General features: G+C 58.1%; 1 protein-coding gene across 1 annotated transcript; it reads left to right on the plus strand.

Moving 5' to 3' along the window:
* On the plus strand, nt 1–26,295 carry LOC131421522 (NADH-cytochrome b5 reductase 3). Its single transcript, XM_058568211.1, has 9 exons — nt 1–101; nt 8,755–8,886; nt 11,844–11,916; nt 12,283–12,389; nt 14,570–14,699; nt 15,207–15,290; nt 15,508–15,593; nt 20,905–21,004; nt 25,158–26,295. The coding sequence occupies exons 1-9, from the start codon at nt 81–83 to the stop codon at nt 25,328–25,330; spliced, it is 906 nt and encodes a 301-aa protein (XP_058424194.1). The 5' UTR covers nt 1–80; the 3' UTR covers nt 25,331–26,295.
* Nucleotides 26,296–27,626: the final 1,331 nt, after the last annotated feature.

Consider the following 27,626-nt stretch of genomic DNA (forward strand, 5'->3'; position numbering starts at 1 on the left):
AGGTGACGTGCGGGGCGGGCCTGGCCGCAGCGGCCCCACTGTTTCGGCGACGGCGGCGGCAGAGCGAGCGCGGCGCCACCATGGGGGCCCAGCTGAGCACGGTAGGCGGGCGCAGCGCCGCGGGGACCTTCCGGCGCCAACTGCCACCGGGCCGCGGGGGGCGCGGGGGCGCGGGGGGCGCGGGACCCGGACCCGGACCCGGACCCAGACCCATCCCGGCCCGCGGCCGCCCCGCTGTCCGGCCAGGCCCGGGCGTGCCCCTGGGCGCCGTGACTCACGCCCTGGCCGCTGTCGCCGCGTCCCACCCTCCTGCCCCGGGGCGTGCGGGAGGCGGACCCCCGGGGCTGACGGGCACGGGGCGCCCCGCCTCCTCCCCGCCCCGCCCGAGGGAGCGCGGGGGTGTGCGTGTGCATGAGTGTGACCGGGAAAGCTTGCGTGAGACAGCGTGTGGATGTGTGTGATTGCGCGAGGGGGTGAGTGGATGCCACTTGTGAGTGTGTCCGAGCCGGTGTTAGTGGGTGAGTGTGAATGTGAGTGCACGTGAGGTTGTGAGAGTGCAGAGGTGGGTGACTGTGGGTATGTGAAATGTGACTGTGTGGGTGTGCAGTGTGAGTGCATGAGAGTATGAGTCTGTGCAAGTCTGTATGTGTGTGAGTGAGGGTGTGAGATTGTGCGGGAGTGTGAACATGGGTGAGAGTATCTGTGAGTGAGTGAGTGTGGGAGTGAAAGTGTGTATGTGTGTGGTGTCGCTGGATGGCGGGGTTGTTAGGCACCTTTGAGCCACAGCGCAGCCCCCGCTGTCTCAGTGCTGGCGTGTTCCTGTGCCCAGCTGGGCCTTGGCTCTCTGGTTAACCCCCGGACACCATCCTCTTAACCCCACACACTTGTGAGGCCGCTGCTATTAGCCCCATTTTGCAGATGAAATGCGACCCCGACTTGGCCACAATTCTGCAGCCAACGGAGCCTGCACTTGTGGGCCTCCAAAGTCCACTGTCACACTGTCACCTTTGGGTCAGCCCAGGGCCTCCCTTCGTCCACCCAGGCCCACCTCCTCTTTCCAGTTTCTCAGAAGCCACAATGGTGGGGCTGGGGGCTTGTGCTGCCCGTGGAGGCTGTAGCCAGAGGGCAGCCCCCCTACACACACACACTCTGGTGCCCTGGTGCCGGCTGGGCATGAGGAGTGCTGACATGGGGAGGATGAAGCCCGAAGCCTCTGACCTCTTCCCCCTCCGCCTCCCCCTCCACCTCAGGCGCCTGGGATGTGCAGGGCACCTGTCTCCTCCCTCCCGCTCTGTGAGGCTCCTCCCGGGGACAAGGCAAAAGGCCTCTTGGCCTGGTGTTTGTTCACAAACATGTGGCCCAGCCCAGGACTCTAGCGGACATTCGGACCAAGGGGCAGCCTTGCCCAGGGCGAATCTGCGGGCGTCACCCCAGCCTCGGTGTACCCTTCTGATGCATTCCCAGGAGTCACCTTCCTCGTTCAGTGCTCAACCCCCTGACCCCAACCCCAACTCTGCGTTCCCACGTTCCCACGGTGCTTCTCACCTTCTAGCCGCCCTTGATTGGGTCTGTCACTGCGTCCCCAGCACGTGGCTGCTCCATACATTTTTGCTGAGCAGCGCAGGCCCTTGCAGGCCCCCTGAGAGGGGCAGAGCCCTGTCTGTCCGGCCTCATGGATACAAGGGGTGGGCGGGAATTGCCCCTTTCTCTTGGGCCCTGCTGGGATCCCATGTGGCCCAAAATACCCACCGCAGACCCCAGGCAGGCCTCCTGGTGCAGCGGCTCCCCACAGTCTGCGGGAGGCCTGCTCAGGCTCTGGGCATCAGGCTTCTTATCTGGGCGGTGCAGGCTCTGAGCGAGGCCTCCTCCCACACTCTGGGGGCTCAGCCGAGGTTGGCACTTGAGTTTGCCAGCCACCTGGAGGGAACGTTAGGGGCTTGGCCTGCTGTTCCGGACTGTGGATCCCCTGCCCCCAGCACAACTATGAGTGGCTCTGGGCCCTGACAGACCACCGCCACCACAGGTAGTGTCCAAGGCTTTCCCACTGCCCCTGGCAGCTCTGTGCCTAGTCTGCGGCCTGGATCCCCAGCCCCTGGGAGGCAGGGCCATGTCTCCACTGGGGAGGGCAGTTCTGCTGTCCACCTGCCCCTCCTCCTGGGTTCCCTTACCCCGCAGTTCCCAGCCAGGAGCCCCCCGTTGCAGCACTTCCTCCATTCCCTCCCACTTCCTTCCACTTCCCGAGAAGGGGGCCGGGAGGGAGGTGGACACTCAGATCCCCGCGGGACAGCTGGAGGGAGGGCGGCGAGCAGGTAAGCCTCAGCACAGGCAGCTGCACGTGGGGCGGCTGGGCCCGCCGGGTGCAGGATCCCACAGGTTCCTCTGCCCACCTGCACCTGACCTGGGCAGAGTGGGTGCCGGGTCCCAGTGGGGAATTCCAGGGGGCGAGCAGCTGGGCAGGGTGCCCTGTGGGGAGGAGCAGGGCTTCCCAGCCCCTCAGCTGTGGTGGGAGAGCTGGGGGCTTTCTGGAGATATCCTGGGACTCGGGCACCCATTTCCCTCCTCCTCCTGTGCCATCAGAGATGAGGAAAGGCCTGTGGTAGGTTCCCTGGTTGGCACAGAGCATGGCCTGGGGGCATAATGTCAAGACCTGGGAGGCAGCTGTCCCCTAGACCCCCCTGGTGGCTGGGGTGAGGTCGTGTGTGTGTGTGTGTGTGTGTACACAGAAGCAACACAACTGAGGAGGAGCTGGGCGATGCCTTGGCCTCAGCCATCTGCCTCCTGTTTACTCAGTCCCCTGTTTGCAGGGGTGGGAGTGGTGCTGTGGACCGGGAGCGGAGGCAGAGCCCCTTCCGTCCCCAAGTCATGGGAACAGGGCATTCTCACCCCTGTGAGTCTGGTAAAGCCTCTGACTTTCTGGAGACGAAGCCTTTCCTCCTCCACTGCTCCCAGCCGTGGTGTGCACCCTTTGCTCTGCCCATGTCTGTCTCCCCTCCTGGCTTGAGCTCCTCAGGGGCGGGGTCCCCTGGCCTGTGTGCCCCGCACCCAGGGCATGGGCCCTGGCAGGTGTGCCTGCTGGGATTTGTGGCCTGAAGGACTGACCAACAGTGAGGGTCTGCCCACAGCTGCTCCCCAGATAGGAATTTGTGCGTGTACGAAGTCCTCCTCTGCTCTCTCGGTGGCCAGACGGTGTCCCCGGGCACAGAGAGGCAGCGTGGCACCGTTGCTCGGTGCACGGACTCTATGCCTGGGTTCAAATCCTGGCCCTTGGGCCAGGGCTGTCACCAGAGCCTCGGTTTCCTCGCCTGAAATGGGGGTGTCATAGCTCCCAGCTCCCAGGCTTGAGGATTAGGTGAGATAATACGGGCACAGCAGCTGTGCCTTCTCTACGCAGCCGTGTTGTTGGGAGCAGGGACTGGCAGTAGGGCCACTGCATTTATCAACCGCCCTTGTGTGTGGCGCCTTCCAGCGGTGGCTCCAGCCCCACCACACCTCTGGGAGGCAGGTGTACCCAGCAGGTAGGGAAACAGCCCGCCGGGCCCGTGCTCCCTGGAGGGCCGAGGGTTAGAACAGAAGGGATGGGCCAGCCCCACCCTCACCCCAGAGGGAGCTGGCCTCTTGCCCTGGTTCTTGAAACTTCCAGACAAAATAGAGTCAGAGAGAGACTGGGGGGTGGGGATCGTTGTCCCTTCACTGATGTATCCGTAAGTCTTTATTGAGTGTCCCTGCTCTGAGCGCTGGGGATGCTGCGGTGGGGAGGTGCCCAGGTCCCCTGCCCTCCTGTGGCCTCTGCTCCAGGGCCTGCCGTGTCGTGTTGGCCGTGACCACGCGTGGGGAGCTGGCCCAGCCCTTGGAGCCCAGGGCTGCCATCCAGGGCGCACGAAGCTGGCCCTGGGATCTGGAAGGTCTGTGCGAGGGCTGAGGCCGGTGTTCAGACCTCACCCTCAGAGCTGTTGGCACACGAGTCTTTTTCACAGCCCAGTGTTTGTCATCAGCCGGCATTTGTGGGCTCGGGGCAGACGAGAGATTTGGGGTGAGCAACAGAAAATTGGGAACTGAGGTCCAGACTTCACTCTGGGATTCCCTGAGCCTCAGTTTCCTCATTGGTCAAATGAAGAATGCAGTTGGCCTGTCTCCCCCTGCTGTGGGTCCATGAGGAATTGGAAGGGAAGGTGCTTTGCAGACTGAAGCAAACTGTAGGCCAAGGGGTCTTGTGTTTAGTTAAACTTGACTGTGTACTTCAACAGCTGTGCTGGGGGCACGTAAAACTCCAGGGACCACCAAACACAACTCCAGGTGGCTCTTAATGTCATTTCAGTTCATTTCCAGGGCTCCCAACAATGGAGATTTCCTGTGAAGGTAACTTCACTCAACTTTCTCTCTGGTTGACATGGGAGGGACCTGTTGCCAGGGATCATCAGAATAGTCCTCACCCCCGGGGAGTTCACAGAGCTGGGCAGGGGCTGTGGAAGTCTGCTGCCAGCAAGTCTGCTGCGGGCCTGATTAGTGGGGGAGGGGCCAGGCGGGGAAGATTTGACATTTGAGTGGGGCTCTGAGGGATGAATAGGAGTTTGCTGGTTGGGTGAGGGAAGAGGAAGGGAATTGGGGCAGAAGGGAGAGTATGCAAAGGCCTGAGGCAAGAAGGGCTTGTGGCCAGAGTTGTGGCCATACCACAGGGGCCTTGAGTGTAGGCAGTGGGGAGCCACGGTGGGTGTTTGAGGAGGGGGTGGAGCGGCCTGTTGGTTTGGGCAGCTGGGGCCTTGCTGTCGGCAGGATGGCAGGATGTCGGACTGTGGTGGGGCAGGGGGATTTGGGCTGCGGGCTCCGTGACTGGGGTGCAGAGGGACACCTGTCCTGGGAGGTGGCTGGGAAAGAGCCGCGCTTTGGGCTGTCGAGGCCTGGGCTTGAATCCTGGCTCCACCCCTGACTCATGGCAGGACCATGAGCAAGTCACGTCACCTCTCTGAGAAACAGGGACACAGTCTCACTTGTTGTGAGTGTGGTCCTCTGAGGACTGGCTTTGCTGCGACTGGGCAAGTTACTGACCCTCTCTTGGGCCTCAGTTTCCTTGTCTATGACATGGTGATAATCACAGCATCTGTAGCCTGGGGTGGACGTGAGGATTGTCCCCAGGAACCCGTGTCCCATACCTGGAGCAGTGCCATCCTGGGGACAGTGGCCTCGTTTGCTCTGTGCATGGCCTCCTCTAGCCTCACTTCCTATGGCCCTGGATGGGACCATCCTCATGCACTTGAGGAAGGTGGGGCCTCGAGAGGTGAAGATTCTCCCCTGCGGTCCTGAGCTGGGACTCGAACCCAGGTCTCCTGACCCAGAGTCCAGGGCTGCCGGCCAGGGCCTGAAGTGAGGCCTGGGGTGGGTGAAATGCCCCATGGTGCCCAGAACATGGTAGGTGCTGGTTAGATGGGCGAGAGGCCGGAGACCCCTGCTGTGTGGCCCTGGGCTGGGGCGGGGGGGGTGCTGGGTGGCTCTCGAGGGCCTTCCCTTCAGACCCATCGGTCACATGGCAGGGGCCCCGTAGGGTGAGGCCCCGGCTGGGAGAGAACAACATTGTTCTGAGCCCAACAAAGGGCCTGTAACCGCAGCCACAGCTGGGCGCTTGAAGCTGCTGGGCTGGTTTCAGGGACAGAGGCCAGCCCGGTGTGGGATCTTGGTGCCTCTGCCCTTGCTTCCCTTGAGTATTTCATCTCCCAGGTGGTCGTGGCCCCATGGGAGTGGCAGGAAAAGCTCCTGTATGTGCCCACATTCCCCAGGTTATAGACTCCTCTGTGACCTGGCCTTCTCCATCTCGTCTCACACCGCAGCTCCCCTGGGAGGTGGGCGGGGCAGTGGCTCTCACCTTCCTTCTGTAGATGAGAACACCTAGGCTTGGAGAGGCCTCAGGTACTCGGCCAGAGCGCCGTACCTCGGTTGATAGAGTGGGGAATCCTGGCAGGGCTTCCAGGAAAGTGGGGAGCAGTGGGGCTGGGCTTTGAGAGGTGAGAGTCGTCTCACCTAGCCCTGAATAGGGCAGGGGCTGCTTCCAGGTCTGTGCTCCGCAGAATACACTACCTCAGGACGCCCACAAAGGAAGCAGAGAGGCCTCCGTGCAAGCAAGGAACTTCACTCTGAGCTTCCTGGCAGCCAAGGCAAAGAGGGAAACTTGTAGGGTAATGATAAGAAGAACATACACAGTCATTTACTGAGAGAACTAGTCAGGGGAGGTATACTAGGGAGGGTGAGTGAACATCTGTGAAACAACTTTCTTGAGAACCAGCATTTTGTGTCAACTTTTGCTTCTTAGCCTTGCTATTCGAACCACCACTGTGGGCTTCCCCCAACTCCCACTTTTTATTTTGAAATAATTTTAAACTTACAGTAAAATTGGAAGAATGTATAAAGAGCTTTTGTATATTTTTCACCCAGGTGGACCAAATGTCAACATCTACTGTATTTATTATTTGTGTTTGTATATTTAAAAATAATTTTTTTAATTATTTGAGAGTAAGTTACAGATATGACGCCCCTTGGCCCCTAAATACTTCAGTGTCTGTCTCCTAAGAAGAAGGGCATTCTTTTTCCTGACTGCAGGACAATGAGCGGATCAGGAAAGGAACACTGGTAAACGCTGTTGTCTAACCCACATCCTTAATTCATATTTCCACAGTTGTCTAGTATTGTCCTTCATAGCAGTTTTCTTCCTGGCCCAGGGTCTCGTCCAAAACCACGTGTTGCATTCAGTTGTTCTGTCCCTTTGGCCTCTGTCTTAGTTTCCTAGGACTGCATAAAAATCACCATGAACCAGGTGGCCTAAAACAGCAGAAATTTATTCTCTCGCAGTTCTGGAGGCCAGAGTCTGAACTCAAGGGGTTGGCAGGTTGCGATCTCTGGAGGTCTAGGGGAGGTTCTTCTGCCTCGTCCCGCTTCTGGTGGCTGTCGGCAGTCCTTGGCTTCCTTAGCTTGTGGCCACGCTCCAGTCTCTGCCTCCATCTCCACGTGGCCGTCTCCTCTGTCCTGTAAGGACTCTTGTCATGGGACTTAGGGCCTACCCGGGTAATCCAAGATGGTCTCATCTCAAGATCCTTAGTTTAATTACATCTGCAAAGAGCCTTTTCCCAAGTAAGGTCACATTCCCAGGAGCTGGGGGGACATATCTTTGGGGACCACCATTCAAACCACCAGAGCCTCCTGTAATCTGGGCCAGTTCCCCGACCTTTCTTTGTTTTTCGTGGCATTGCCATTTTTGGAGAGTTGTGGCCAGTTATTCTGGAGAACTTGTGGTTAGGGGCGGGTCGTGTGCCTCTGAAGGAAGCCCATGGGGCAGCGGTGGGCCCCCTTGCATCGCGTTGGGAGGGGCACGGTGTCGGCTGGCCCCTTTCCCGTGGTGCTCACTGGCTGGGTTGGGGTCTGCCAGGTTCTCCACTGTGGGGTTGGGCTGAGCTGTCTGGAGGCCATTCTTGTTTTTTCCTGAGTCTCGCTTGTGGTCCAGATAGTGGAGGCTGCCCGGGACCTGACTTCTGGAGGGCCGAGGGGTAGCTGCTGCCCAGCGGATGCCCTGTGGGGTCATGGGCCTGCTGGGGCCTGGCCTGGGTTAGGAGCTTTCCATGGCCTTTGTCCATCTTCATACCCCATGGAGCGTGGCTTACGGTCCTCATTTCACAACTGGAGAAACAGCCCAGAGAGGCTGAGGGATTTGCCCAGGGACGGAAACAGCTAGAAAGAGCAGGAGGCCGGTGGTCTTTCTAGCTGTCCTCTCCAGGTAGACCTAAGCAGTGAGCACTCTGGCCATGGGATTTGGGTTTTCTCTGTTTTTAAAAAATCCAAACCACCTCTTAGGATCTTCGTGAGGCTGAGATGTGGGGACAGGGGACTGGCCAGAAGGGGCCTCTCGGGGCCACACGGGAGGGTGAGCAATGGGCCTGGTGTTTCAGAGTGTGATTGGGGAGGCAGGTGGACTCAAGTTCGAATCGCAGCTCCCCATCTGCCAGCTGTGTGACCACGGGCGAGTTGCTTCACCTCTTTGAGCAGTTTCTTCATCTGTAAAGTGGTGGCGATGACAGTACCCACCTCATGGGGTTGTCAGGAGGTTAACGCCTGTGTGGGGTCAGCGTGGTGCAGAGCAGTAGACTGTCAGAGCTTTGGGGGACCTTGCCGATCACCTGGTCCAGTTCAGTTCAGAGAGGGGAAGGGACTTGCCCAGGGTCACACAGCCAACAAGGAGCGGAGATTCCCAGTGCCCAGCACAGTGCCTCAGCTGCCCTTCATGCCTGAAGGCAGAATCCCCGGGGCTCAAGGGTTTGTCTGTTTGTCTAATTAGAAGTAGCACTTGACATCGCTTAATAGGGCCAGGGAGATTGACTAAAGGAAGAAAAGGGGGAGGGGGAGCACAGATACACAGTGCTCAAGATTAAGCACCGTAACTTGTGAAGTTTACCCTGAGCTTCCTGACAGCCAAAGTGAAAAGGGATATGTGCTCAGTTACGTAGCTTTCTTTGTCCCTGTTCCTCAGGAAATGGAGCTTTTCCAACGACTCAGTAATGCAGTGATGGGTTTCATGAGTCTAGTTTTTGTAACTTCTCCCAGCCAGTGCCAAAATGGGGTTCCCTGATGAGGATGGTGGGGAGAGGGCCTTGCTGGCAGAGGGGACAGCATGAGCAGAGGCCTGCAGGAGTGAACAAGCTGGTGTGTTGGGGGAGGGGCGGGTGGCAGGCCCCTTGCCGTGCCCGCACTGACCTCATGGGTGTGTGCCTCTTGTTGCAGTTGGGCCACGTGGTCCTGTCCCCAGTCTGGTTCCTCTACAGCCTGCTCATGAAGCTGTTCCAGCGCTCCACCCCGGCCATCACCCTCGAGAGCCCGGACATCAAGTATCCACTGCGGCTCATCGACAAGGAGGTGAGTGGTGGGGCCCCGCGGGGTCGCGGGGTGTGGGCCACAGAGGCCCACCTCTCTCCTCGTCAGCATCACAGCTTTTCTCCAGCACCTACGTGCTCAGGGCATGGCCCCCCTCCGAGGTAGGTCCTGTTATCTGACCATTTGAGAGATGGGGAGAGTGAGGTGATGTCTCTTTCTAAAGCTACCAGTAAGTGGCAGAGGGATTCGAACCCAGATCTCTGGCCACAGAGCCCATTCTCTGAACCACACTCACTGTCCCACAGGAGGTCAGAGCGGGAGGGACCCCTTAGGACTTTTGGGTACAAGTGCCCATATGAGAGATGGGAAAACAGAGGGCAAGAGAGGAGTAGGAGGCATTTGAGGTCACACTATGAGTTTGGGGTGGAACCAGGACTCAGGCCCAGGCCTCCCGGTGGTCCCCATGCTGTCCCTGAAGATAAGGGACCCCCCCACCCTGAGTCATCTATTCTGGGCCTGCTCTCGTGGCCCGGACATCTTCTGCACCTGTGCAGTTCCCTGTGTGGTTCCGGCTGCCCCAGCCGAGAGGCTCGCTCCTGCCGTCTCCTTTGGGACTTTTCCTTTTCAGACCTCTGCCCCGGATTGTAAACCACACTCTCTCTCCTCTGCCCTGCGGCTGGAAGGGCTGCTTCCCTCCTTACTCTCCCTCTCAGAGCCCCTCCCCTGTGCTATTTCTGGCCCCTCGCAGCTGCCTCTGGGGGTGTGAGGGGAAAACTGAGTCATGGAGCAGAGAAAGTCACCTGCCCGAGGCCTGGGCCCAGGCCCCACCCTAGGATCCACGCAGGTCTCAGGTCTCCCGGCTCAGAGCTGGGGCTTCCTGTGACTGCTGGGACGTGGGTCTGTAACTCTTCCGGGAGTTCATAGAAAAGTCCAAAACCAGAGAGAGGCAAAAAGAAAAAAAAATCACCACTTCCCAGATGAGACCACACTTATCTTTTCAATATGTTTATACACAATTTTTCCTTCCTAAAATGAAATCATAATGTTTTGAAACCTTTCCTTTTTAAAAATTCTTTTTCATTGTTGTTGTTTTTTAATTCCAGAAGTAATGTGTGATTTATATGTGCTTGCTATAAAAATTCTGTTTGTGACATGTGAATGTTCCCCCACCATCCCCTGTGCAGAGGGTCCCCTTCTCGGTCAGCAGAGCCTTTTCTGGGTGTCACGTTTGTATAGACATGACGTGTGGAGGTTCAAGTGTGTATAGTCTCTCTTTTTTAATAACCTGATTTTTTTACCCAGCCATGCAATGTGGACACCTTTTCATGTCTAACCCAAAGCTGCTTCATTATTTTTGATGACTGTCTAGTATTCCGTTATAGGGATGTCACACAGTGGACCCTCCAGTCCTGTTTGAGCATGTGGGAAATGTCCCAGCAGTTAAATCTTTGTTCCCCCCATTGTAGCCCCATGGTGGCTTTGTGGGGTCGGCAGTGGGCCTGCTTTTTGCTGCCTTTGCTGTGCTCCGCCACGGGCACAGCGAGGGGCCCCTGCTGCCTGCCCTCCCTCCCTCTGAGCGGGACTGGACCAGGTGGTCCACAAGGTCCCCCTGAACTCTGAGAGTCCCCTGCTCGGATCCTGACGGCCAGCAGCCTCCCGGATGCCAGCACGGTGCTGAGCCCCGTGGGGGCGTGACCCTTAGGACTTCTGCCGGGATCTGCTGGAGGTTATCCAGCACAGTAATTACAAGTGTCTTTCCTTCATTTCTGTTCTTCCTCCAAAAACTGTCTGGCATGTGGGTTTCTGACCTGGAGCCTCAGGACCAGGGCTAAGCCTGGAATCCACTCCCAGGAGGCCTTGGGGCTCCGTTGGCCCAGAGTGCAGAGGCTTCCAGGGGAGGCAGCTGCAGGCCTGGGCGGCTGGGACACAGAGGCCCGCTGGCCACCAGCAAGTCCTGTGTCCTGAGTGGTGGCTGGGCACCGTCTTTCTGGAGATCCAGGCTGCCTGCCTCTGCTCCCACACCTCAGTGATGTGCAGAGTGATGCTCGGTCCCTTTGGAGAAGTCTGTTGTCCCCCCCGAGTGATAACACTCACCCAGCAGTGGACCTTACCGCGTCACCCAGCCTCGTGTGGTGTGCACAGTGCCTGCCTTCCGAACCCACCCTCCCGGCTGCGCCTGGGTGCAGGGGGCCCCACAGGCCTGCTGGAGCCCAGGTCGGGGGTCAGGGCGCTGGGTTCGGCTCCCAACTCTGACCACAGCTCGCTGCCTGACGCCTGCCTTCTCTGGCCTCAGTTTGAGAGGCTTAGTGGGGATTCGGGGGCTTCAGTCTCTCTCCTTCCTTAGCCCAGCCTGGCTCCCAACCAGCCTCTGCCGCACCCCGAAGGGGAAACGGCTACCACCCTGCCACCCTTTGACCACATCCTAGGTGCCCACCCCATGCAGGCCGGAGGGCTGGCTTTGGGCTCTCGGCCATGCCAGCCCCAGGGACCTCTCGAGCAGTGGGGGCTGCCACGCCTCCCGCCTTGGGCAGCCCAGCCCTGGTCATGGCTGCCCCGCTTCTCAGGGGGCTTTTAGTGTAGTGGCTTCTAGAGCCCAGCTCTGGAGTCCAGGCCTGGGCACATGGGCCCTTGTCTCAGCTCTGCCCCTAGCTTGCCAGCCCAGCCCCCAAGTATCCACCCCACAATACTGGTCAAGCTGATGGCAGAGATGGGTCCCTCCCTCCCACCCCTGGAATTTTCTGGGCTGTCTGGCAGCTTTCCTTTGGGATCCTGAGTTCACCCTGCTATCTGACCACATTACTCTGTGGCCCTGGGCAGGTCACTGGCCCTCTCCAGGCCAGCGAGAGCAGAGGCACACCCGGTGTGTGCAGGTTTTGCATCCACTGTAGAGTTAGCATCAGTTTTCTCAATGACACTCGGGCAGTGGGGAGGGGTGGGAACTCTGAGGTCTGGTGGCCCCTCTGCCTGGGTGCCATCCGACGGCTCCGGCCTCTTTGCAGGTCATCAGCCATGACACCCGGCGGTTCCGCTTCGCCCTGCCGACGCCCCAGCACATCCTGGGCCTCCCGGTCGGTGAGTGTGACCCCGACCCATGCCAAATGGAGCTGGGGCTAGCTCAGAGGGGTGGGAGCTTTGCGCTTCAACTAGGGAGAGCAGGGAGGGCTTTAAGGAGGAGGTGGCAGCCACCCTGAGCCTTTGAGAGTGAGCATTAGAATGAGAGGGGAAATATTCTCGTGTCCCTGGCAGTAGCACCAGCGTGAGCCAAGGCTTGAAGGCAGGAAGCTGGGACGTGATGGGAATCCCTGTGGGGGCGGGAGGGGGCAGTGGGAGCTGAGGCTAGGCCAGGCTCTGAATGCTGGGCAGGGCAGAGGGTTGACCAGATCCAGTGGACCCTGCAGGGATGGTCCCTGGCCCAGAGTTACCCCTCCCCTCCTGCAGGCCAGCACATATACCTCTCAGCTCGAATCGACGGAAACCTCGTCATTCGGCCCTACACCCCCGTCTCCAGCGATGACGACAAGGGCTTCGTGGACCTGGTCATCAAGGTGAGGTCTCGGGGGCAGGGACCACTTCACAGCCAAGGCTCCAGGAGGCCCACATCCTCCGCAGCCTGGTCCCTGAAAGCCGGGTACTCCCTTGTACGTGGTTGCTGAGTGAACAGTAAATCGTAATTTACCAGCAAAAGCCAAGTGTGGGGGCCTCATCAGAGAGCAGGGGCTGGGTTCAGGCTGAGCATCTTCAAACAAGGGCAGGCATCTGCCTGGATGAACCAGGAAGGCCAGCTGGCTCCTGCAGAGCTTACTTTCCCACTCTGACTGGCAGAGCCCAGGGAGCTGCAGGCCTGTGCTGTGGCCTGCGACAGCCCACGCCACTGCGTTCAGTCACGGGGTCTCTCTGACCCTGGGGGTCCTTTTCTGAGCTCGTTTCCCTGACGAACATCCCACAGGCCCACGGGGGAGCTGTGTGAGGGGAGCCGGGGTGAGGGGCTTTCTGGGGTCCATCACAGTCGGGGGTGGGCACACACCATGGGGAAGATGCAGCCGTTAGAAGCGACAGACCAGAGAGACACAGTACAGCCAGCAAGGATCTTAAAAATCATCACGCTGAGTGGATAGAGAAATGACAACTGCAGCCGGTACACTTTTATGAAAATCAGAAACACAGGCTTCACAGCAGCGATCCATGTTATCTGATTACATGTCCAACAGGTGTGAACCAGCCCCGGCCTGGGGCGTGGGGTGTTGGAGACCTTCCCCAGTCAAGGCCCAAACGCCCATGGCCACCGTGGCTCTGCGCCCCTGGGGACCAGGCTTACTGTCCCAACTCCACTGCTTGGGCCCCTAGCGCCCCCTCTCTGGGCCCTTCGTGGGTGAGAGAGGCAGAGACCCCCGCTGAGTCTCGCAGGGTCCTGGGTCAGGTGCTGGGCCTGTCGGTGCTGGCTCTGGCCTGAGTCTCCTCTTAGCTTGGTGTCATTTAGACCCTGTGCTGGGTGCCCAGGCCCGGCCTTGGGAGCCTGTCTTTGGCTGGAGAGTGGACACTGAACACGTGGCCACACAGAGGTCAGTGCTTGCTTCAGGGCCGAGCAGAGACTGAGTACCTGGAACGGGCACCAGAGCTGGGCAGGGGTGGGGTGGCGAGAGCTGCTCCCCTGAGCAGGCAGGGGTGAAGTGAGAGCTGGCGGCTGAGGAGCCCTCGACCAGCTGGGGAGGGAGGGAACGGTCCTTCCAGGTGCAGAGGCCCTGAGGTCAGAAGGAGCCTTGAAGAATGAAGCAGCCGAAGGGCAGGGGCTGGAGGGGACGAGGGGTGGGAGAGGAGAGGTCAGGGGGGCCAGGCAGGGCCTTGGAGGCCCTGTAAGGTTGGGCTTCGTTCAGAAGCAAAGGGAAGGTGGTGAGGGTTCTTGTTGCAATCACGTCAGCTGGGCGTGGAGAAGGTGGGACGGGGGGTGGGGGTCAAGTAGAAGATGAAAAACTCACGATGACCAGGCCCCTCCTGGCTTGGAGACCTCACTGCCACGCGTTGGCTCTGGATAAAGGTCCGAGTCCTGGCCTGGCACATGGTGTGCTCTGCCCGCCTCTCCCTCTCCTCCCAGACCCCCTTACACACAGACACATCCCCTGTGCTGTAGTCACAGTGAGCTCTCCCCGAGCCCCTGGCCGCCTGGCCTTCACCCACACTGTCCCTCCCCAGTGCCTTCCGCCTTCTCTGCCCACCCTTCTGCTGGCCCTTCGAGCCCAGCACACAGCCCCCAGTGCAGCCTTCCCATCCCGTTGTATGAAGGTTGCAGTGCTTCCCTTTCCAAAGCTGAAATCCCAAAGGGCCCAGGGTAGGAAGTTCCAAGAGCGATGTTTTTATGACAGCACAGAATGGAAAGAACAGAACATCCCCCAGGAGGGGTGTGGCTGAGCCTTTACTGTGCTGGCAGCGGTTGGAATCTCCCGTCAGGAGGGGTCACAGAGACCGTTCTTGGTGGCACGTTAATACATGCAGCCCTCGGGTCACCTCATACACCAGGCTGACGCTTTGTGTTCCAAGGGGACGTTGGGGGGAGGGCAGACTCCTGGGGGGCGGGACACAGAAGGGTGGGTTTTGATGGGTGGATGGGGCGCTATAGAGAAGGCCACACAGGCCGCAGAGGAACCCGGGAGAGGCGCTTCCTTTGAGCTGTGACCCAGAGCTTCTTGGCAGCCCTGGGACAGAGACTGAGGACCGTAGGTGTGTCTTGCAGGTTTACTTCAAAGACACTCATCCCAAGTTTCCGGCTGGAGGGAAGATGTCCCAGTACCTGGAGAGCATGAAGATTGGAGACACCATTGAGTTCCGGGGCCCGAATGGGCTGCTGGTCTACCAGGGCAAAGGTGATTCAGGTTGGAATGCCCTGAGGACCTGGCAGGCGCGGTGAATGCTGGGTGCAAGTCCCGACTCTGCTGCTGTCCAGATGGGTGACTCTTGTTGGGCAAGCCGTCTCCTCTCCAGGGCTTCAGTTTCCCTGGCTGTATAGGCGATAAGCTGGCCAGCACAGAGGTTGTGGACTGGCTGCCCTTGGGGGCCAAATTCGGCCCACAGACCACCTTTGGCTGAAAACAGACAAGCCACAGGGTTGAGCTGGGACGCCTCCCGTTCTCCAGCCCCTCCACCGCTCCCGCTGTCTCCACCAGTCCCCGTGCCTCACCCTTGTGCTCCTCTTGGCATCTGAGTTGGTCCTGGTATCGCCACCTTCCCGTCCTCTCCCTCACCCCACCTGGTGGAGGTTGTGTGGTGGCCGCCAGCCCCTCGCAGCCCTGAAGCGGGGACAGGTTCTCCAGCCCGCCCAACCCCAGCACAGCATGTCTGACAGCTGGGCCTCACCCCTCTCCTCTCCCCAGGAAAGTTTGCCATCCGTCCAGACAAGAAAACCAGCCCGGTCATCAAGACGGTGAAGTGTGTCGGCATGATTGCGGGAGGGACGGGTACGTGGGCCTGCAGCCCTCACTGGGTCCCTGCGGGCGGGTGTCGTGGGCCGGCGTCAGCGCAGGGGACGGGGCACAGATGATGAGTGACCGTGAGCTCGCTGAGGTTGGGAGCCCAGGCCCGCTGTCCTGGCCCCTCTCCCCTGGGCGCCTGCCTGCCCAGGCCTGTGTGTATGCAGCAGGCGCTCACTCGGCATGTCGGGCGGCTGTTTCGCAGGCATCACCCCGATGCTGCAGGTGATCCGCGCCATCATGAAGGACCCGGACGACCACACCGTGTGCCACCTGCTCTTTGCCAACCAGGTCAGTGGGCACACCGGCTCCTGCTGAGGGGGGCCGCGGGGCCTGGCAAGGCTTGTTGAGGGGATCCACGTGGCTCTGTGGACGCAAGCGGTGGCCAAAACACGAGGGTGCTCTGAACCTCCGTGCGCAGGCAGCCTTCGCAGCCGCTGGCGGGGCCGGGCTCTTTAGTCCAGAGCCCGGGGTATCCGACCTGATGCACCTGGAGCAACCGCTCCCCGAGATTTTCACCCCTGGCTGCTGCCTCAGACCCTCAGAGCTCCCTTCCCCACAAGCAGAGTTTGACGCCCACCAGTGAAGTGGGGAGAACACTGGCCTGGCCTGGGGCCGGCCTGGAGACGGAGGGGCCATTTCTGCAGATGAGGTGCTGAGAGCATGTCTGAGCTGGGGGTGTTGGGGTGGGGTGTGGGCCTGGTCTCCCTGACTCCTGACTGCATGGCCTCCTCCCCATGCCTGCTGCGGGCCTGCCCTGGCCTGCTGTGTGGCCTTGGACAAGTCACTTTCCCCCTCTGGGCTTTGCTGCCTCGCTGTGGAGTGAGCTGATGAAGCAAGGTCATCATAAGGGTCTTTCCAGGTTCAGTGTTTCCTGACTGAATGTGTGGGTTTTGTAAAGTGACGCCCCTTTGTAAAGTGAAACCAAGATGAGACCCTCCCCGACAGTGTGAGGCCATTCCCGGGCCCCCTGCGTTGCTCAGATGTGGTTCAAGTCAGCTTGCCCCCGGGGCTGTCTGGCCCAGGCTCTGTACTGTCCGTCTGTGAGGAGACCAAGTTCAGAGCAGGAGGGGCTTGCCCGAGGGCCTTGGACATGGGTCCTTGGACTCCTGCACAGCTGCAGAAATCTGTCCTGAGGACAACCGCCGTGGCCTTCACCAGGCCTGGGGCTGGGGGCTGGCGGTGCGGGGTTAGTCTCTGTGGAGGCCGTCGGCCCTCCGTCGCCTGCACAGGGCATCTTTGCGCCCACTGGCCCATTGGCCAGGGCGGTGGAATCGCCCCACTTTGCAGCTCTGAACACAGAGGCCCAGAGAAGGGCGTGACCTACACGTCTCACGAGAAGTGGTGGAACCAGAGCATATTTTATGAAAAATAACTGTGTTTTAGAAAACATTGTATTTTTTTAAAATTTTTTATTTATTTATTTTTTTCCCCCAAAGCCCCAGTAGATAGTTGTATGTCATAGTTGTACGTCCTTCTGGTTGCTGCATGTGGGACACGGCCTCAGCATGGCTGGAGAAGTGGTGCGTCGGTGCGCGCCCGGGATCCGAACCCAGGCCGCCAGCAGCGGAGCGTGGCACCTGACCGCTGAGCCACGGGGCCGGCCCAGAAAACGTTGTTTTATTTTACATTTTTGCAAACCTTTGTCATGTTAGCTCAATAGAAGCAACCAGATTCTGTCTCCATTTCTGCGTCCAGTCGGTGCAGTATCCTGGGTCATGGAGCCTCTGGGGAGTGAGAGTGAGAAATGCAAATAAAGTTCTAGTATTATGTGGAAATCGTTTTGACCCCATGGACCCTCTGAAGGTCTCGGGGACCCAGGGGTCCGAAAGTTGCCCTCTGAGAACAGCTGCTTTGCTCCACTGAGGTCGTTGCCCCTCCCCCCGTCCTTCCAGTGACCTCGGTGCCTGGCTTTGACTGGGGACCCCTGCTCTCAGGTCACAGCCCCCCCGTTTCCTCATCTGTAACGTGAGGTAATCGGGCGCCGGTCTCACAGGATGGTTGTGAGGATTAAGACCTGAGACACACCTCGGCCTTGGATGGGGGCACTGAACATTTCAGAGATGTGCGTTCCTCCTGGAGGGACCGGTGTGGAGGCTGGGGCCGGGCCAGGGCTGAGGGCAGCGTCCCGAGTCGGGAAAGCACCCAGCCTCGGCCTAAAGGGAATACGGCTTTTCAGAAGGGCGTGAAGGGGGCCAGCCCCGTGGCTCAGCGGTTAAGTGCGCACGCTCCACTGCTGGCGGCCCGGGTTCAGATCCCAGGCGCGCACCGATGTACCGCTTCTCCAGCCATGCTGAGGCCACGTCCCACATACAGCAACTAGAAGGATATGCAGCTATGACATACAACTACCTACTGGGGTTTTGGGGGAAAAATAAATAAATAAAATTATTAAAAAAAAAAAAAAAAAGAAGGGCGTGAAGGGAGACTTAATCTACAGTGAGGTGTGCCTTGTTCTTGGACAGGGAGACCCCATACTCTAAAGCTGCTGGTTCTTTCTAAAGTAAAACTCAAATTCCCAGTGGGATATTTTTCCCCCTTTAATATGACAAAATGATGCAGAATGGTCTGGAAGACAAAGTACACATGCACAGCCAAGAAAGTTTTGAAAAAGAAGAGTAACGAGGATCAGCACACTAAATATTAAAACTAAAAAGTGACAGTGATGAAAACAACGTGGTTCTAGAGCCACGCCTGAGACCTGGGCTTACTGGGCTTACTGCACTTCTGGGTAACACAACGGAAAGTCTAGACTGTGCTGGAACCTTCTAGAACATGTGGCTGTTTATTTAAATTAATTAAGATTAAATAAAACTAAAAACTCACTTTCCCAGTCTCACTAGCCAAGTTTCAGGGGTTCTGTAGCCGCATGTGGCCAGTGGTTACTGTTTTGGATAACATGGAACATTCCCATCATTGCAGAAAGTTCTGTTGAGCAGTGCAGGCCTAGAAACAGACCCAGGTGTATATGAGACTCTGCATATGATGCAGGTGACATCTCACACCTGAGGGGAGAGATGAAAAGGAGGGTTGGGTTAGTTTCTATGCATTTGGAAAAAACTAAGTAGATCCCTACTTTACCTTATAGTGAAATGAAGTTTGAGTTCAAGATGCATGTGTAAAACAATGAAGCTTTAAAAGTACTAGGTGAACATTTTTACAAGAAGTGTTGTTGTGGGGCCGGCCCCGTGGCTCAGCGGTTAAGTGCGTGCACTCTGCTACTGGCGGCCGGGGGTTCGGATCCCAGGCGCGCACCGATGCACCGCTTCTCCGGCCATGCTGAGGCCGCGTCCCACATACAGCAACTAGAAGGATGTGCAACTATGACATACAACTAACTACTGGGGCTTTGGGGAAAAAAAAAAAGGAGGAGGATTGGCAATAGATGTTAGCTCAGAGCCGGTCTTCCTCAGCAAAAAGAGGAGGATTATCATGGATGTTAGCTCAGGGCTGATCTTCCTCACACACAACACAAAAAAAAGAAGTGTTGTTGAACGAATGAAGGAGGATGGTCAGTCTGAGTGTGGCAGCACAGGAGACCCATAGAGGAAGAGACTGATGGGGTCATCTGCTTAAAAATGAGACGCCCCTCTGGAAAACAGAAAACACTATAAAAAAGATAGAAAGATAAATAACTGGGGGAAAATGTATAACGCATCACCAATAAAAAATTAATATCTTTAATATAAAAAGAGCTTTTACAAACTAATAAGAGGATACAACTAGAGCCAGTGACACATTTATTTTTTATTAATAATAAAATAAAACATGAGATTTACTCTCCATCAGTCTGACTGGCAAAGATTAAACTATCATTACCCAGTGCTGGCAAAGGTGTAGGAAGATGGACCCTCTCGGGCACGCTGCTGGGTGTGAATTGGTGTAACCTTTCTGGGAAATCAACTTGTTGCGTGTATCGAACACCTTAACCATGTGGAATTTTATACCCCAAACTCCAATTCCTTAAACTTCTCCTAAGGAATTGGGAGGGCAGTGAGGATGGTCCTAGGGGCGTTGTTTGTAAAGGGGGATGTACGAAACAGTTTAAATGTCCTTCAGCTGGGAGCAGGCGGTCCCTTTGTCCAGCGCAAGCTGGGCAGCTGGTAAGGAAAGCGTTGGCGTTTGGAGGCCGATGGCGCATGGATGGTCTGTGGTGTGTTCTTACCTGAAAAAAGCAGGTGGCAGGGGGATGCATGGCCCGATCTCATTTTTATTAAAAAAAAGAAAAGTATACATACTTATTAGGACAAAAAGTCTAAAAGATACACGCTAAAATCCTAAGTTGTTATCTTTGAAGAGTTCCGGGTGATTTTTCTTCCATATTTTCTGCATTTTTACCCAGAGCTCGTCCAGCCCGACCCCTCCCTGTCCGCACCCCGTCAGGGCAGGAGGGGCCCTCGGCCCCCCTTAGAGATGGGAAAAACTGTCCACACTCACTCCCTGGGGCATGCAGAGGCTGGCACCTCTGCCTGCAGCCCATTTCCTGGGGGGGAACACGGAGGAGCCGGGCCCTGGGTCCTTGTGGGGACGAGGACACAGCGTGGCCTGTCTTGGTCCCTCCTGTCGTCAGCGTGGCGCCTGCTATGTCTTGGGTACGTGGGGAATATCGATCCTTGTGGCTTTGAACTCTCTGTCTGCCCCGCCCGCCTGCCGGCTGCGATTCCTCCGTCCTCCCTCTAGCTGAGCGTGTGGAGGCGCCGCTCGCCTCGCCTGCCGCCCCACGCAGCGCGGGGTCTCAGAAGAGATACCCGAGTGGGTGACCTGTCTGGTTGACAGAGCTCTGTGGCCCCTAGTTTCTTAACAGCTCCACGAGATCAGTCAGGCCGCCCACCGGCCGAGGAGCCCAGTCCATGAGTGACCTGCAAGACCTGGGGCAAAGGCCTGTGCTCAGGAATGGAAAGGGGCTGTGTCAGGTGCAGATTGCTCACGTCCCCTGGGGGGTCTGGGAAGGCTTCCTGTTGGAGGTGACACCAGGCTGAACCCTAAAGGGCCACGTGGGGTGAAGTCGGTGGGGAGCTGTAGGCCCTGCAGAGGGATGTTTGTGGGCAAGGCTGTGAGAGGCAGGTGAGATTGGGGGGAGTGTCTGTATTTCCTAATTGATGGACGTACAGCCTGAGACCCCAGGACATAAAAAGATGTGTGCAAGGGGTGAGGGTGGCCAACCCTTGTCCCTGTAGCTGAACCATTCGTTATTTGAAGTATCGTAACCACCCTGGGGGATACTCACGACGAACATTTGGCGTATTTCCTTCCTTCTGTTTCCCCCTGTTCCGTAGTCGAGCGCCCCCATCTTTATTTTGTTTCCTGCTTTCTCCGCTCCTCATCACGTTGCGCACGTTTGCCCACAACGTTAACTGTTTGCCAGCTCCATCTGTAATGACCATCCTCGTGGGCAGCTTTGAGCCGCTCCGCAGGCAAGAGGAGGAGAAAGGGCGGGAGAGACTTTCAGAGTCTGGCTCAGCCCTGCCCGATGGCTTTCTGGAAGCTTGGCTAAGCGGGCTGCCCACGGGTGAGTGGGATGGCGAGCCACTTGGGTGACGAGTGTCTCCAAGGGCAGTCCCCGCACCATCTCTCCTGACCGGTTGGCCCTGTTCCCCTGCAGACCGAGAAGGACATTCTGCTGCGGCCCGAGCTGGAGGAACTGAGGAACCAGCACTCTGCGCGCTTCAAGCTCTGGTACACACTGGACAGAGCCCCTGAAGGTGAGACAGGGATGGGCTGGTGTGTGTGGGGGGCGCCGGCCCGCAGCTCCCCTGTGCTGAGGCCTTCGCCGTGCTGGGCCTTCTGCTCACATGGTCTCCTTTGGTGCTCACTGGGTGGTGGTGGGGCTGGTGAACTCACAGAGCCTGAGGCCTTCCCCTGGATGCACTGCCCCCTGCTGGACGAAGAAGGCCGCCTTCTCCCCTTGGGCTGGGGCTCATTCTGTTGCAGGTGTCCAGGGCCAGTACCCTGAAAGGCACTTTGCACCCATTTTCTCTCCGGTCCTCAGCCCTGGGGGGTGGGTGGGGCTGACGTACAGTTACCCTCATTCTACCTGTCCAGGTGTTTAAGCTGTTTTCCAAAGTCACATAGGAGGCGGTGAATGAGGGCTGCCCCCAAAACTTGAAACAAGGTTGCCCTCTGGGAGCTAAACTCTACTTCAGTCTCCTGCCTTAGGTAGATGTGGATGCAAGAAATATCTTAACTTCTGTGCTGTGAGAAAAGCAGCAGCTCAGGCTTCTTGGTAGATAATACCAGTGATGTTTGGCCTTAGGGTTGGGAGACTATGGGGAGTGGTGGGGACTGTGGCAAATTGGAGAGCATCTACTCCATCCGGAGGGGCAGTCCTCTCTCAGCTGCAGGCAGTCCTGCTGTGCAGGAATACAGCCCTGTGTGGCCAGGCCTTTCCACTTTTCAAGGGAAGCCGAGGACCTGCATTTTCATAGGAAATTTCTAAATGTTAGAAACTGGACATTTTTGAGGACCCACATGGGCGCCAGCTTGTGATCTTGTTCACGTCTCGCCACCCTGCCCTTGCTCTGCCTCCTGCTCCTCACAGGGCCCCCAGTCCCCGGGGACTCAACCATGTGGGGTGTGGGGAACACACACCCTCTGCTTCCCCCAGAGATGAGCAGATGGGCTCTGGGGACACCCGTCTTGTGAGCTGGGTCATCTGGGCCCATCGCTGAGAGAGGAGTCAGGTCCTGGGCCTCCTGGGCTGACAGCTGGGCCAGGGCCTGGGCGGATGCGTGGACCCTCAGCCCATCTGAGCCAGGCAGGTCCCCTCCTGGTCGGACCCTCTGTCCTGTGTGTTCATGGAGCCAGCCTGGCCCCCTGAGCTGATGTCCTGGTGCAGGAAGGATGACAGGACACGTTATAGGACGTAGTAGCCGCTGGTTAGTGAGGCCTGGGAAAGACAGACTAGAGTCAGGCAAGGGGGTCGGGAGTGGGGGTCAGGTGGGGGCACTGGTTCTAGGGGCCAGAACTGCTGTTTTCCTTCTAGTAGAGAAAGGAACGTTTATCTTGCACCCATGTGTCAATCACAGGGGGGCGTGAGAGGCGGTTTAGCCCCGTCCTGGTTGCAGTTTCTAATCATGGGGTAGGGCAGGCTCCTTAGCCAGGGCGGAGCCTCCTGGGAACCTCCTGGCCCCGCAGGAGCCCCTCCCCTTGTTGCCAGGAAGTCACTGTCCTGCAGTGGGGGAGCAATGGGAGACCAAATGCTGCCCCCTAGGGACTGATTTAAGAACAGTTACCCGCCGAGGAGAGGTGCGGGTGAGTAATCTCCCAGCGTTTATACTTAGACGTATTACTACCCTGCCCCACAAATCAAGAGTAGCTGAGGTGTTGTTATAACATCAGGTATAAGCTGACGTTCTGGATGCTGAGAAAGACAACGGTAACAGGCCAGCACAGCTATTGTGGCGCTAAGCGGAGGAACAGGGGCTGGGGCCAGCTCACATGGCCAGAGCAGCTGACTTGTGTTTCCCACACAAAGTCTCCTTCAGTACATGTAGAAAGAAAAATGTACTGTCTAAAAAAATCCTTGTAAAAGTGAGACATGTCTTTCTACACTGGCACGTACAGTTTAGTCCCCTGTGACGTTTTATGAAGTACTTTCAGCTCTGTTGTCCAGCTATAAAAATGTTATCTGTCTATCTGTGCCCTGCCTTGTTCCAGAAGGGATTTTAGGCAGCTTACAGAGACTCAAAGGGTGAGTCAGAGTGGTACAAATGGAAAATGGGAGAGAAAGAAAAACAAGGGCAGGGCCATAAAATGGAATCAGGAATGAGGTTTGTATAAAAACCTAGACTGTGCCACGGATGGGCTATGCATATCACTCTGAGTTTCCCAGCAGCCAAAGTGAAAAGGGAGATTTGGTCAGTTTCTTAGCTCAGTGTCCATGAGATAAAAGATACCTCATTGCTCAGCACAGCAGACTCTTCCTCGTCCTGAGATGGGCTAGGACTGTCTTGACCCCTCTGGCTAGGACCGTCTTGACCCCTCCCAAGGGACCCCACATAGAGTGGACATGGTGTGATGCAGTGAGCATTATCCCTTTAGGCAAGGTCCCTCAGTGACCTCCTGACCTTGGGCTCCACAGCTGCGTTTCTGTGGGTGTTAAGGGCTTAGTGAGACTCTTTCGGATTGCGAAAAACAGAGACAAGCCAGATAATCCGGTGTTTGGGGCTAGAGAGCCTCAGCCAGGCCTGGGGGAGCACTGGGCCTCTCTGGTGGAGCCAGCATTGTCCATCTCTGCTGCTGCCGCTTCCGTCTGCCACCCACATTCCTGCGTGGCCCTGCCCCTGCACCTCCACCTGCAGCCTCTCTCTGCCCATCCTCTTCACCCCTCCGGAGCCAAACCAGAGGATCTGCCTGGGTGGTCACCCCACCCACTGGCCAGAGCTCAGAGGCTGGCCTGGGGTCGGGCGCCCACAGTGGGCTCAGGAGGCGGCCCGTGGTGGCTTCTCAGAGGGAGGGACGTGGGGCAGGTGGCGGGCATCCGGCAGGTCATTCTGTTTGTCCGTCCCTCTGGGGCTGAGCTCCCGCTGAGCTGCCTAGCATGGGGTCATTGGAGAGGCCAGCGTGTGCCCTCGGTCCCCAGGTAGTATCTGTCCCAACGGGATGTTAGAGAGCCGTGAAGGCAGGTGAGCTTCAGACAGGGTCCCCTCCTCGCTCATCCAAAAGACCGGTCAGCTTGTTAGCAACACATTCGAAAGAAGACAGGGAGACCTTCCCTTACTTGGACCCATAATCCTACGAGGTAGGCGGGATGGCGCGCGGTGAGTTCAGATGTGGACACTGAGGCACAGGGGGTGCCAGTTGCCCAGCAGATATGAAGCCAGAGCTGGAGCCAGGTGGGCGTCTGTCCCCTTCCTCTTCTCTGCCCCTACATGGCCCCCGGTCATCAGAGCCCTGTTCTCCTGTCTGACCCCTGCCAGCCCGTGGTCCCTGTTAACCCGCTGTGCGCCTGGGCTGGGCGGTCCCCTCTCTGAGCAGCCCTTCCAGCGGGTCAGTCCCTGAGGTCCGTGTTGGACTAGAGCCCCTGCCAGCCTCCGGGTGCTGGTTTCTCACCATGGGCACCCTCAGCCACGTGGAGGAACAGAGAATGCTCCAGATCTCAGGTGAAACCTGGAGACACACTGTGCGCGAGTGTGCAAGACGGGGAGGAAGGCGGGACCTGGAGGGAGCTGCCGCCACCGCGAGGGTCCTGCATCTGGAACTTCAGTGTGTCTCACTTCCCGTGGTCAGGCTCCCGGGTGCTTATCGGGGATGTCCCTTTGTTCGTTACTTGTTGAGCAACAGCCAGTGGGCTGGGCTGACTAGGCCCCGGGAACATGCCGTGGCCCAGACACGGCTCCTCACGGGCCGACGCTGCTGGGGGGGAATGTCAGATAGTGGCTCGTGGAGGGGGTTGCGGTGGAGAATGTCACCCTGACCAGCTCGGGGCTGGGCACTGGCTTGGGGTCCTCTGGGTCCTGGAGTCCAGCTGTGTCCACTGCCTCATGATGTGACCTTGAGACAACTCAATTCTGGGTCCTCTGGGCCTCGGTTTCCACATCTGTAAAATGGGACCTGTAGCCCCGCCCTATCTGCCCGCAGGTGGTCCTGAGGGCTACGTGAGAGGCTGAAGGGAAGAGAAAGGCTTTGCACACTGTGAAGTGGGGGCGTGAAGGGCTGGCATTTGTGTTCTGGGAGTCAGGCTGGGGCAGGGGATGGGGCGAGGGTTTGCTGGGGTCGGCCTCTTCATTCCTCAATGTTTGTTGAAAGGAGACAGGAATTCCCAGCACAGGAGCTTCATTAATGCGCGGGGGAGGGTGTTGGGCAGACGGGCAGTCCTCGGCCAAGCGTGGGCTCACCTGGCCTCCCGCCCCGCAGACTGGGACTACAGCCAGGGCTTCGTGACCGAGGAGATGATCCGGGACCACCTTCCGCCCCCGGAGGAGGAGCCGCTGGTGCTGATGTGCGGGCCCCCGCCCATGATCCAGTACGCCTGCCTGCCCAACCTGGAGCGCGTGGGCCACCCCAAAGAGCGCTGCTTCGCCTTCTGAGGGCCGGGCCCCGGCTGCCTGCACGCCGCCCCGCGCCCTCCCCGGGCTCTCTGTCCACACATAGCCCTCCCTGCTGCCCTTCTTTCACGCCACTGTCCCCCACGTCTCCTGCTGCGGCCCCGGGTTCAGCCTGGCCTGCCCGTGCCGGGGTGGTCACCCCGCTGGGCTGGCCCCCAGGGGCCCCTATAGGAGAGGGTTCTGTTCCAGATGGGCCACCGTCGGCCACCTTCAGGGCAGGTTCCTGTCTGGCCCTCACTGGTTCTTACTGGTGATGCCTGGCCCTGGCCCTGCCTATCCCTCCCCCTACCCCCCACACTACTGGGCCGAGGCTGCCAGCACCATGCTCCCCCCACCTGCCCAGAGCGGGCCACACTCTGGAAATAAACGGAAATGTACGGGAAGCCCCGAGCTGTGGGTGTCCCTGGCCACCGCCTCGGGACCCCTACCTGCCCTTCACTGCCAGGCCTCAGCACCCGACACTACATGACAGGTAACACCAAATAGCCCTCCTGGCAGGGGCTATGGGGTGAGAGGCTGCCCCACCGTAGGGCCAGGCAGGCCCGGCCAGCAGGGAGCTCGGCTCTCCCGGGGCTGGAGTCGGGGAGGGGGCTGGCTGAGGGCCCTCCTGAAACCTCGGCATTCCCCAGCACCCAAACATTTGGGCAGCTTTGGGAGTTCCAAGCTGTCAGCTCGGCAGCCTGACTGACCGCCTGGGGGTCCTGGGCTGCCAGTCCTGATGGCAGAGCTAAGACAACATTTATTTATTCCTCTGTCCCAAACCCCGCTCCTGCTGCCCTCGCCCCGGCGTGGGGGAGATTTCGAGCAGAGCCTCTAGTCTGAGAGACGTTCTCAGTGGCCTCGACGTTGCCTTTAGACGACCGTGTCAGCCTCTTGCGTATCGGCTTTTTCAGAGTCATTTATGAGCAGAAAAACATTGAAGTAAACTTTGCTAATATGAACCCTTCTGCAGCTCCTCAGTCTCTGTGACCTGCATCTCTGGGGGGTGGCAGGGGTGGGGGACAGGAGGGGGCTGCACAAGGCCTGGCATTTATTTCTTATGGATGTGCATGTTGTGGAAAATCTGGAGAGTACAGAAAAGCATACACAGGAACAAAAACACTGGACATCAGAGGCAAACACCTGTAGCTGATGAAACCACACCATCCAGCGTGTGGCTCCTGCTGTCCCCCTGGGGTCAGATGCTCGCCATACACCCAGATGGATCATTATCTATTATGTAGCAAATCCCCCATCGTTAGACAGTTAGGCTGTTTCCAGTTTGTGGATTTTGTGAAAAACGGGCCATCTTCCCCCTCCTTTCAGATGATTTCCTAGGATAGATTCCTGGAAACAGAGGGCTGGGTCAGGGGGTGCTGGCGAGAAAGACACCAGACAAGTCCCAGATGATGGTGAATGCCACGACAGAAGTTAAAGAGGGTGATGAGACAGTATAGGCATGAGGGCTGTTCTTGTAGTCGGGCAGCAGAAAGCCCTCTCTGAGGAGTTGCCGTTTGTGCTGGGATGTGAAGGGAAGGAGCTGGCCCCACTGGGCCACATGTTCAAATGTTCAAGGTGGTGGGAACAGCAGGTGCAAAGGCCTTGTGGTTGGAACAAGTGTGTGGAATCTACTTCCAGAAACAGATCAAACAAGGCAGGTGGCTAAGGAGACAGTGATGATGAGGGTGGAAAGGGAGGCAGGACTAGATGCTCCCTGGAGGGAGTGGCCAGCAAGTGCAAAGGCCCTGGGGCAGGGACCTGCTGGATGGCCCAGGGAACATAGGGAAAGCCTGTGTGGCTGGAGTGGAGTTGGGGAGAGGGGAAGATGGGGGAAGTTCACAGGAAGAAACGCCTGAGGCCAAGACTCAGAGGCAGGGGAGCCCCTTTCTTCTCTCATCTCTCACCTTCCATCTGTCCCTGACACACACTGGGGCAGGGTGAGACTCCTCAGTGGGTGGGGAATCCCAGGCCCTGATGGTCCTTCTCCACACCTATTGTGTGCGGGGGACTCTGCTGAGCACCCGACACACAGTAGGTCTCCTCCTTCCTGTCCCCGTCTGGAGGATAAGAAAACAGGCCTGAGGGTTGGGACTTGATGCACACCTCCTGACCTCACAAGAGGGTGTCTCCTAGGGCCAGAAAGGAGAGCATGAGCTGGACCTGGCTCTGCCCTCCCTACTGGCCTCAGTTTCCCCATCTGTGAAATGGTGAGTGAACTAGAGCAGTGATTCTCTCCCCTCTCAGACCCACACCCTTCTAAAACAACAGTTATAACAGCCCTTTCACTCTCCTGAAGTGA

This window comes from Diceros bicornis, chromosome 25, assembly GCF_020826845.1.
Source record: "Diceros bicornis minor isolate mBicDic1 chromosome 25, mDicBic1.mat.cur, whole genome shotgun sequence".
NCBI lineage: Eukaryota > Metazoa > Chordata > Mammalia > Perissodactyla > Rhinocerotidae > Diceros > Diceros bicornis.

Excerpts from the sequence above, each read along its gene's own strand:
- LOC131421522 (XM_058568211.1), top strand. The coding sequence starts at position 81 with ATGGGGGCCCAGCTGAGCACG. Across the intron at positions 11,917-12,282 it reads CATCCTGGGCCTCCCGGTCG|GCCAGCACATATACCTCTCA; the intron begins GTGAGTGTGACC and ends CCCCTCCTGCAG. Across the intron at positions 12,390-14,569 it reads TCGTGGACCTGGTCATCAAG|GTTTACTTCAAAGACACTCA; the intron begins GTGAGGTCTCGG and ends TGTGTCTTGCAG.